The sequence below is a fragment of the Vipera ursinii genome (assembly GCF_947247035.1).
Source record: "Vipera ursinii genome assembly, chromosome: 1".
Taxonomy (NCBI): domain Eukaryota; kingdom Metazoa; phylum Chordata; class Lepidosauria; order Squamata; family Viperidae; genus Vipera; species Vipera ursinii.
This window is the reverse complement of record NC_139512.1, coordinates 251,784,703-251,794,831: the sequence shown is the minus strand read 5'-3', so window position 1 is coordinate 251,794,831 and position 10,129 is coordinate 251,784,703. Positions and strand designations below refer to the sequence as shown.

Here is a 10,129-nt window from a genome sequence, read left to right as displayed (position 1 = left end):
ACCTCTCGTCTGGACTACTGCAACGCTCTCTACATGGGGCTACCCTTGAAGACCACTCGGAGGCTCCAGCTGGTACAGAATGCAGCCGCGAGAGTTGTCTTGGGAGTCTCCCGGTACTCCCATGTTACACCTTTGCTCCGCGAGCTGCATTGGCTGCCAGTTGTCTTCCGGGTGAGGTTCAAGGTTTTGGTAATGGTTTTTAAAGCCCTACATGGCATGGGTCCGGAGTACCTTGGGGATCACCTGCTGCCGGCGTCAACTTCCCTTCGCCCTGTGCGTTCCCACAGAGAGGGCCTCCTCAGGGTGCCACCGGTCAGAGAATGTCGGCTGGTGGCCCCCAGGGGGAGGGCCTTCTCTGTGGGCGCCCCGGCTTTATGGAATCAGCTGCTGGTTGAGCTCTGGATGGCACCTGACCTTCGCTCCTTCCGACGCGACTTGAAGACCTACCTATTTGAACAAGCCGGCCTGGCCTGATGGGGGATGCGCTGGGGTTTTTATTGGGGATTTTTTACATTTTTCTACTGTTTTTAGTTCGGGCTCGTATTTAATTCTCTTTTTAATTTTTGTATTCTGTATTTTTATATGTGCCCTGTTCACCGCCCTGAGTCCTTCGGGAGAAGGGCGGTATACAAATATTATTAAATTAAATTAAATTAAATTACTGTTTCTCAATTTTGGGCAGCTTTAAGGTGTGCGAACTTCAAGTCTTAACATCCCCTCAGACAGGGGAATTCTGGGAGTTGAAGTCCACACATATGAAAGCCGCCAAGGTTGAGATACACTGCTCTACACCGCCTGTAAATTTGCTGAACTTCCAATTTCCAGCAGCCGGGACTCCCATAGCCGATTGCAAGGAAGGTGAGGAGGCTTAGTTCATCGGCTGCCTCGCGCGCCGTAGATCACTTGCCAGGCCTCCCGTAAATGAATCTGGGGGGGGGGGAATATATATACTACCCTCTGGAGGGCAGCATCAGCAAAGCCGAACTCAGCTCGCCAGGGCATCGTTTTTTCTGTACGTCTCTATGATTATCCAGCACTTCCGGGTTGCCACAGAAACCAAAACAATCGCCCCGCCGGAGCTTTCCGTGGAGGTTTGGAAGACTCCAGCTGAGTCACGTGATTTCCCCAAGGCTCGGCGTCTTTAAAACTAAGGCCTCCTGGTTGGGCGGGGTGAGGTTGAGGGAAGTTGGCGCGTTGCGGAGAGGTACGTGTGAGACAGCGGAGAGCGGAAGGACTGGGTTGGGTTGGGGAGGGGAGGGGGAGAGGAGGCGCGGCCGGAGACGAAAACGAGCTGACAGGTAACGGCTGCGTTGCCTTCCCTCTCTTGGTCTCGGGGCGTCCGGATGGCAGGACGGGGCATGCGGCCGGATGTGTGTGTGGCGCGTGGGGGGAACGTTCGCTCTTCTCCTCCCCCCTCCCGCTCTCCGCCGCGAGACTGACAGTTCTGGTTTGCTTTTTTTTTTTTTTTTTTGCCTCGCGCCCCTTTCCTCCTCCTCCTCCTCCTCCTCCTCTTCCTCGCCGCGGGGCTTTCCCTGCGGCGTTGCCGGGCTGTGCTTTATTAATCGTACAAGGAGATGCGTTGAATACGCGCTCCTTGCCCCGCCGTTGTCTTCCCGGCGTAAGAATGTCGCGCAGTGAGCCGTCCCGCCCCCGAATGAATTTGGGAAACTCGGGTGGGTTTCCAAAGAGGGAGCAGCCCTTGCCTTTCAAGAGCTTGCATCCGGCTTAAGCTTTGCCTGGCGTTTCCCCCGAGTTCTTTGGCCGTCTGCTGAATCAGCCGGTACTAAGTTGAAATCCCATAAGCCCCAACTTAGCGTGGCTGTTTGGTGAGTTCCGGGTTAGGAGATCCAAACTGTTGGGTAATGCCAGCTGGCCCATCCCCGATTCTAAGTAACACCGGTAAACAGGGCTTTTTTGGTAAAAGGTGCCGGAATTCACACATATCATACAACCCGCCTTGCCTACCCCTAGAAGGTTCCATCCAAAAAAGGTGCCGAAACTCCGTTCTGGGCGTTCTATGAGGGGAAAAAAGCCCTGCCGGTATACATGATTTGTCTGCCGTTATATTAATCGTCCCACCTTTACCTCACCAACCTCCAGGTGTTTGGACAAATTCCCAGCATTCACTACAGTTTCCTATGGGTTCTTAAGTCGAGAACTACCTGTCCTCCCCAGTTTCCTATGGGAGGACAGGTAGTTCTCGACTTAAGGCAGCAATTAAGCCCAAACTTTCTGTTGTTGAGTGAGACGTTTGTTAAGTGAGTTTTGCCCCATTTTATGACCTTTCTTGCCACTGTTGTTAAATGAATCACTGCAGTTATTTTTTTAATTATTTTAATTCCATTTATATCCCACCCTTCTCCGAAGACTCAGGGCAGCTTACAAGCTTAGCAGTAGCTTTCATTCTATGTATATGCCTGCTTATTAGGGCTTTCACACACACACACACCCCAAGCGGCATTATTACAAAGTCAGCTTAATTGCCCCCAACAATCTGGGTCCTCATTTTACCTACCTCGGAAGGATGGAAGGCTGAGTCAACCTTGAGCCTGGTGGGATATGAACCTGCACTAATTGCAGGCAGCTGGTGTTACTTAAGGAGGCATTAGCCTACTGCTCCACCAAGGCTCTTTGATAAGTTGATAAGTTAAGTAACCCTGTTAAGTGAATCTGGCTTCCCCATTGGCTCTGCTTATCAAAAGATTGCAAAAGGTGATCACATGACCTTGGGACACAGCAATGGTCATAAGCAGTGCTTTTTTGTACCAAAAAAAAAGTGCCAGAACTCACACATGTCATACAACCTGCCTTGCCTACCCTACAAGGTTTACCTTTGTAGTTGGGAAAAAAAACACCTTTAATTTTTAGTGTATCTAAAAGACTAGGATTTTGTTCAAAGTAAGTTAATACTATTAATGTTACCATGCGCTGTGTGGCTTTAAATTACAAGAAGGCATTTTATTAATCTTTTGGGACATTTACCACTGGCATACCCATTTAGTTTGGAGTTTAATATGGATATTGACTTGAAACAAAGTTGAAATTTTGTCAGTGAACAGATTACTTTTAATTTACCTTTAAGTTAAACCAAATTTAATAAATAGATCTGATTGAACCTCATACTGTAGGTCTACCTTTACATCTGACCAATACATAATATATATTAATAATAATTAATAATACCTCCAAATCACAAGACATTGGCTTTGTTCTTATCCTTCCCCTCTGCAGTTTGAATATAAAGTTGTTGTTGTTAGTTGCGAAGTCGTGTCCGACCCATCGCGACCCTATGGACAATGTTCCTCCAGGCCTTCCTGTCCTCTACCATATTCTGGAGTAAAAGACTAAAAAGAGATTTTCGTAGACATCCTAGCCTTTGAACTATCCAAGGAACCGAAACAGCAAAGTTTCGCTATAGGGCAAGCTTCCACGCCAGCTGCCTTTCTTTCCTCTCACTTCGCCTCTTTTTAACTTCACACCAAACCTTCTGTAAGGCAAAGCAAAAGGCTCGCTCACCCTCTTGTGAAAGATGGCCTCCATGTTTATGTGTCTCCCACCGCCATCATCAGCTTCCACAGCACATGGTCTGACCGAGCCAATCAAGCCATGCTCTGGCTGTGGTGGTCCGGCGCCTCATGGCCCCTCCTAGAGGAGGCAGACAGCGCCAGAGGGGACCTCACTCGCACTGTACTGCCAGCGGGGCATTTTCAAAAACAAATGAGGATAGGAAGGGAATCAATAGGAAAAGAACGCAACTTTATTTATTTATTTATTTATTATGGGACTTATATGCCGCCCTATCTCCCAGAGGACTCAGGGCGGCTAACAACAATAAAAAACCAACAGTACAAAAGTTAAGAAAAAATTAAATAACAGCCCCAAATATTAATTACACAGTTAAAATAAAACTTTTAAAAACCCATCATCAATCCAGGTCAGCCTGATGGAAAAGGAACATCTTGAGGTCGCGGCGAAAGGACCGGAGGTCCGGGGCCATCCGAAGCTCAAGGGGGAGTTGATTCCAAAGGGCTGGCGTTCCCACAGAGAAGGCCCTCCCCCTGGGGGTCGCCAGCCGACATTGTCTGGCCGACGGCACCCTGAGGAGGCCCTCTCTGTGTGAGCGCACTGGGCGATGGGAAGTCGTCCCCGGCAGCAGACGGTCCTGCAGATATCCCGGGAAAATCTGGAAAACTCTGGAAAATCCGTTGAAAAAAGGTGCTGGAACTCCGTTCTGGTGCACTCTATGACAAAAAAAGCCCTGGTCATAAATATGAACCAGTTGCCAAGCATCTAAATTTTGATCACATGATCATGGGGATGTTACAGAGGTGGTAACTGAAAAATGGTCATAAGTCATTGTAACCGAACAGTCACTAAATGAACTGTCGAGAACTATTTGTACAAGTCCACACTTTGTCAGCCAGAGAGTGCTTGAGTTGGGGAAAGCTAATGCAGATGTTGGAAGGGGTGAAATTGCTGAAATTAAGCTTGTTTAATGTCCGCTAATCAATTTGTGGATCCCACTACGAGATTTGGAGGTATATTTCATGAACTTCAGTATAGTTTCGGGAGTTGAACTTGAGGAAAGGAAATGTTTCCTTCTCAGATGCTTTGTGTTTACAGTTCCCCTGTTAATTTCTCCCCAAAACAAGGAAAAGAGTTGAAATAATGTCCTGTTTCCAGAATCACAGTGCCACTCAATGACTTGTAGCTGGCTCCAAAATGGTCTAGAGCAGTGATAGCAATAGCAATAACAATTAGACTTATATATTTCTTCATAATGCTTTACAGCCCTCTCTAGGCAGTTTACAGCGTTAGCATATTGCCCCCAACAATCTGGATCCTCATTTTACTGATCTTGGAAGGATGGATGGCTGAGTCAACCTTGAGCAGGTCAGAATGAAACTCCTGGAAGTGGGCAGAGTTAGCCTGCAATACTGCATTCTACTAACCACTGCACCACCACGGCTTGCTTGCTTGAGTGGCAAAAGGTTTGATAACAAAAGATAAGGATAACCTTTATTATCACTTTTTCCTGTGAACACATGAAAAAAATGAAATTCTAATGTCTACTCTCACAAGAATATCTATCTATATATCTGTCTGTTTATTCATCTGTGTGTAATGCATATGCATATGCATATGCATATATATATATATATATATATATATATATATATATATATATATATATATATATATATATAATGATATGTATGTATGTATGTATGTATGTATGCATGTGTATGAGATGGCAAATCTTTTGGGGTCGGCTTGTCAAAAATCCAGAAAATGACTAAATTGACTGCTGGCGTGTTACCCCACTCCCTTTGAACAATTTCAGCCCTAGTGCCATTGTTGTTGTTAGTTGCGAAGTCGTGTCTGACCCATCGCGACCCTATGGACAGTGTTCCTCCAGGCCTTCCTGTCCTCTACCATCTTCTGAAGTCCATTTAAGCTCACGCCTACTGCTTCAGTGACTCCATCCAGCCACCTCATTCTCTGTCGTCCCTTTCTTCTATTGCCCTCAATCTTTCCCAGCATTAGGCTCTTCTCCAGTGAATCCTTCTTATTGCCACTCAAAAAGGCTAACTCACTGCCAAGAATTCAATTCTGACCTGCTCAAGGTTGACTTGGCTTTCTATCCTTCTGAGGTTGGTAAAATGAGGACATTTTTTTAGAGAATTTTGTAAATAAAGCCCTCATATTAGACAGTTACAGATTTTAGTTAAAGTAAAAGCATGCTGTTATTTGGTGGTGTACTGAGAAGTTAGAATGGACTTGGTAAGTCACTCATTATTTAAAGCAAATATATCTCTAGCTTTAAGAAGAATTTTCAAATCTGTTCTGATTTTCATGGGCATATTCTTCTTGTCTTCCTTTCTCATTGCACTCCTACTAAAATTACTTTTGTCTTCAAAGCTACCATTTGCTGAAACAGAAAAATGAGTTAGAAGAAGTCTCATCACCACAGCATTTAGACTATATTTGGTTTATTATATAAGTTTTATTATTTTTAACTAAAGAAATTCTTAGCATAAGTTATCAATTCATAAAGAGTATCATTGCACATTAAGAAGCTATATAATGTGAAGATAGTTAATACCGTTTTTAACTAACCATAATTTGAAGATTCAAGAAGAAAAAATCCTTATGCATTACGTAAATAACTAAAGGGGTAATATGATTCAGATAATCATGTGGGTTTAAAAGCTGACTCTTTGTTTTTTTGTTTGTAGTGGGTTATCTAAGGAATAATTTAGCCTAGATGTGTTTCTGCACTTCCTGGAAGAATGACAGATGACAAAGATGTACTCAGAGATGTGTGGTTTGGAAGAATACCAACCTGTTTTATGTTATATCAAGATGAGAGTACCGAAAGAGAAGCGGAACCATACTATGTAAGTGTTTAATTCCATGAAAGAGCTATAGTTGAAGAACGTTGTAGCTGGGTTTACACATCATACAAAGTCATATTGTGGCTTAGTGTGATATATCAACCCAGAGAATTATTTAGTAATTTACGGTTCAGTAAACCATAACCTAGGATGTACAAATCTAGTCACTGTCTTGTATATTTCATCTTAACACATGATTAACGGTTCATTGGATACGTCTTTTATGTCAATAAACATTGGATTTTTTTATTTCAGATGAGCATTATCAACATTAAGTTTGATAATAGGATTTCATTTTGTTACAGGACTGATTCTTCCATTCTGTCTGGCACATTGTCCCATGTTTCTAATATATATTCAAACATGGCCATTTGTTCAATCTCTGTGAAGTTCTGTGAGCTAGACTTCGTCAAACGGGAAAGGATAAAGTATGTTAGGGAACAAAAAAACTGAAGGAGTATCTTTCGTAATTTACAGTTAACAAAAATCCATTCTGTGTAAGATCTTCTTAGATTAATTCAGGTTTCTGACTTCCTAAGAACTGTTCACTTACTATCTTACCTGGTGAAGAGTTCTGAGAAACCAAACCACATGCACGCCATTTTGTAAATTTCGAGTTGGCCTGTTATTGACTTTCTTTTTGTTTCTTCATTCTGTTCTCTTATTCTTTCCATTCCTTTTCTTTTCTTTTTTGAGATAGCAGTATGAGGATGGGACGATTTATTTTTCTATTTTACTTACAAGAATTCATTAATGAAATGCAAATTGACAAATGTTACTGTCTTTCATGATTATTGTACATAACATCTTCTTGTATGTCCAAATTCCATTTGAAATATGTTTCTTATGAAGTTTTTATTCTGTCAGTGAAGGTTTGTCTGAATCTTTAATTAGTATGCAAGAAATTATGCATTGTGGATTATATCGTTAACTTTTATGCCCTTTCAGCCTAATTGCTTGAATGTCAGTCTCCTAAAAATAAAAAAAGCTCTCTTCTGTGGATTTTAGGGTGTTATTGTGCAGTATGTTTTTTAAAATCACATAACATATACTGAAATTAATGTTTAATTGGCTGGAATCACAATTTTTTTATTGAGTTTTGTAAAAAAAAAAAACAAAGGCATTAAATGCAGATTTTGCCCCATAAAGTATAATGTGCTTATTTGTAATTTCCCAGCCTTGTATTTGTGGGCTGAAACAACAATAATGCCTTATTGTTTTAGCAACATTTTATAATAGTGGAATAGGAAAGATTCCTCTATCTTTCTCTTTCCTTCTGTAGTAACCCCATATAGTGCATTTATGTTTTATAGTGTGTATTTTAGTTTAAATTACAATTTTTGAATTAAATCCATGCATTCTGTTTGATACCATTTCACAAAATGTGCAGAATCCATTTTTCAATTTTTTCTCCAGCTGCTTTTACCTAGGATAAGCTACCTGACACTTGTAACTGACAAAGTGAAAAAACATTTCCAAAAAGTTATGAGAAGAGAGGACATTGGAGAAATATGGTTTGAAAATGAAGGTACCCCTTTGAAATGGTGAGTTAAATTTTTGAATGCATATTTTCTAGATGTCAGCAATCTTAAATGAAGTGAAAAATTCCCACCAATGCTTTATAAAGGTAGATTTGCTGGCAACCATTTAACATTTTCACAATCAAATAAAAGATGGTATTGAACTTTTCTAAAACAAAAACCTTGTTAAGCACAGTGTGGCAAAGAAATGTTCTTTGCATGAGGTATGTTCTTAAAAGATTGCATATATCTAGAGCTAATTCTTAAAATAAAATTATAGTTTAGGGATTTAAAGTTTTAACATTTGTCTATTATTTTAGGAATAAATTTATGTCTTTTGCAGAGATAATTTTCCCATTGCTTATTTCAGGAGTGAATAATGAGATTATTTACATCAATCTTTCTTTTATTTTGGCACACATGGAACCTTCTTGAAGAAGCACTGATTGTGATTTCTGGTTAAATGAAAGTTTGCTTGTTTCAAATTTTGGTTATGCTATCTTAGATATGAATCCTGGTTGGTAAACTACTGGCACAGACTAAAGAAGAAAATGCCTATCAGTATTTTTTCTGCTACTGCATACTCATATTTTCTAGGATATAAATAACTGTAACCATATCCATAATTGAGTGGCAATGATGTGATTAAGCAAGAATCTTGCTAATCTCAAATAAAATTTGAAAAGAGCTTGGAATTGTTTAGCTTTAAGTATATTTAAATATAGGGACATGGCTCAGTGGGTTAGGACGCTGAGCTTGTCGATCAGAAGATCGGCAGTTTGGTGGGTCGAATCCCGAGTGCTGCATAACAGAGTGAGCACCTATTACTCGTCCCAGCTTCTGCCAACCTAGCAGTTCGAAAGCACGTAAAAATGCAAGTAGAAAAATAGGGACCACTACGGTGGGAAGATAACAGCGTGCCATGCGCCTTTGGCTTCTAGTCATGCCAGCCACATGACCACGGAGACGTCCTCGGACAAGCGCTGGCTCTTTGGCTTTGAAACAGAGATGAGCACCGGCCCCTAGAGTTGGAAATGACTAGCACGCATGTGCGGGGGAACCTTTACCTTTACCTATATTTAAATATGGTACTTAATTATTAATACCAAGTAATTAGCATTTTAGCAAGGAAGAGGTGGGGCAGAACAGATATCATATTCTTATAGTCTCTTCCTGACATAATACATTTGCATGCACCTTAATTATTGTATTATACATTTGGCAAATAAGGGAGCGGATACAATTGCAAGCTATCCTAAAATGTTTAATCCCATTATGTATAATATGAACAATGCAATAACATCTGTATCTTAATATTTTTTAAACATTCTCACAACATTTTTGATTTCCATTTCTCTATTTCTTCTTGGATATTAACTTGGTAGTTATTTCATAAGTTTTATTTTTAATTATACTCGCACTGTTAGAAGTGTTGTGCATTTCATCCATTTTCAGTGTAATTCTATCTTTCTATCAAAATCACTTTCCAACTTTTCTTCCCATTTTAATTGTAATTGTTCCTTGCTTTTCGTGCCTGTAATTTTGGGAACCATATTTTTCCTCTGTGCACATTGTTCTCTCATACTCACTTTTGGGGTTATCATTTTCAGATACTATTTTACTTATTCACACCCCATTTCACATCATTAGGCATCCTTGTTCATATTTACTAACATCCAAACACCATAGACTTCTAAGAGTCTGTCCAAAGTGCCCTCTTCTTGTTGCGTTCCAAGCAGTTTCCACATTTTTTTTTCTTTATATCAACTTTGCTCATGCTGTTGGGAGGTGCATATTTGCTTGCTCTGCACTCATTTTATATTCATTTCAATTGCAGGTTTTTTTCATCTCTTCCATGTCCTTTTTTAAAATCCATTTTAAATACTATAATTTATTATTTAAAATCTGTTCTTGATACAAGCTTTCTTGTATCATGTCTGATCCTATAAAATAATTAATTACATTATTTTCTTCAAAGCTGAGTGATCAAAAGAGAATTTTGATACATCTCTCCAACAGCTATCTTGTTTTTATAGCAAATGCATTATTTAATGAAGGGAGAGTGCTGTAGATGTTCTTCATCTCTTGAATCCATAGGGCTTAAGATCAGGAATATATTACAATTGCTGTTTTGTCAGCTTTATGAAATTTGAAGAATCTGGGTTGATGCAGAAAAGAGGCAGATTCAGCTTTCTTACTTCAGTGTTCTGG

The 10,129-nt window shown here is 40.5% G+C and overlaps 1 protein-coding gene across 4 annotated transcripts in view; it reads left to right on the top strand.

The window, feature by feature from the left end:
- The first annotated feature begins 1,045 nt into the window (after positions 1 to 1,045).
- Positions 1,046 to 10,129, top strand: part of ATG5 (autophagy related 5) — a 48,405-nt gene continuing 39,321 nt past the window's right edge. The window contains exons 1-3 of one of the 4 annotated variants that reach the window (XM_083348928.1): positions 1,046 to 1,204; positions 6,240 to 6,401; positions 7,815 to 7,942. In XM_083348928.1, the coding sequence (XP_083205054.1) occupies positions 6,294 to 6,401; positions 7,815 to 7,942 (236 nt within the window). In that variant the 5' untranslated portion in view covers positions 1,046 to 1,204; positions 6,240 to 6,293. Of the gene's footprint in view, positions 1,205 to 1,253; positions 1,299 to 1,342; positions 1,448 to 1,540; positions 1,827 to 6,239; positions 6,402 to 7,814; positions 7,943 to 10,129 lie in introns of those variants that run through there. The other 3 variants (XM_083348929.1, XM_083348930.1, XM_083348931.1) reach the window with 3 other exon arrangements.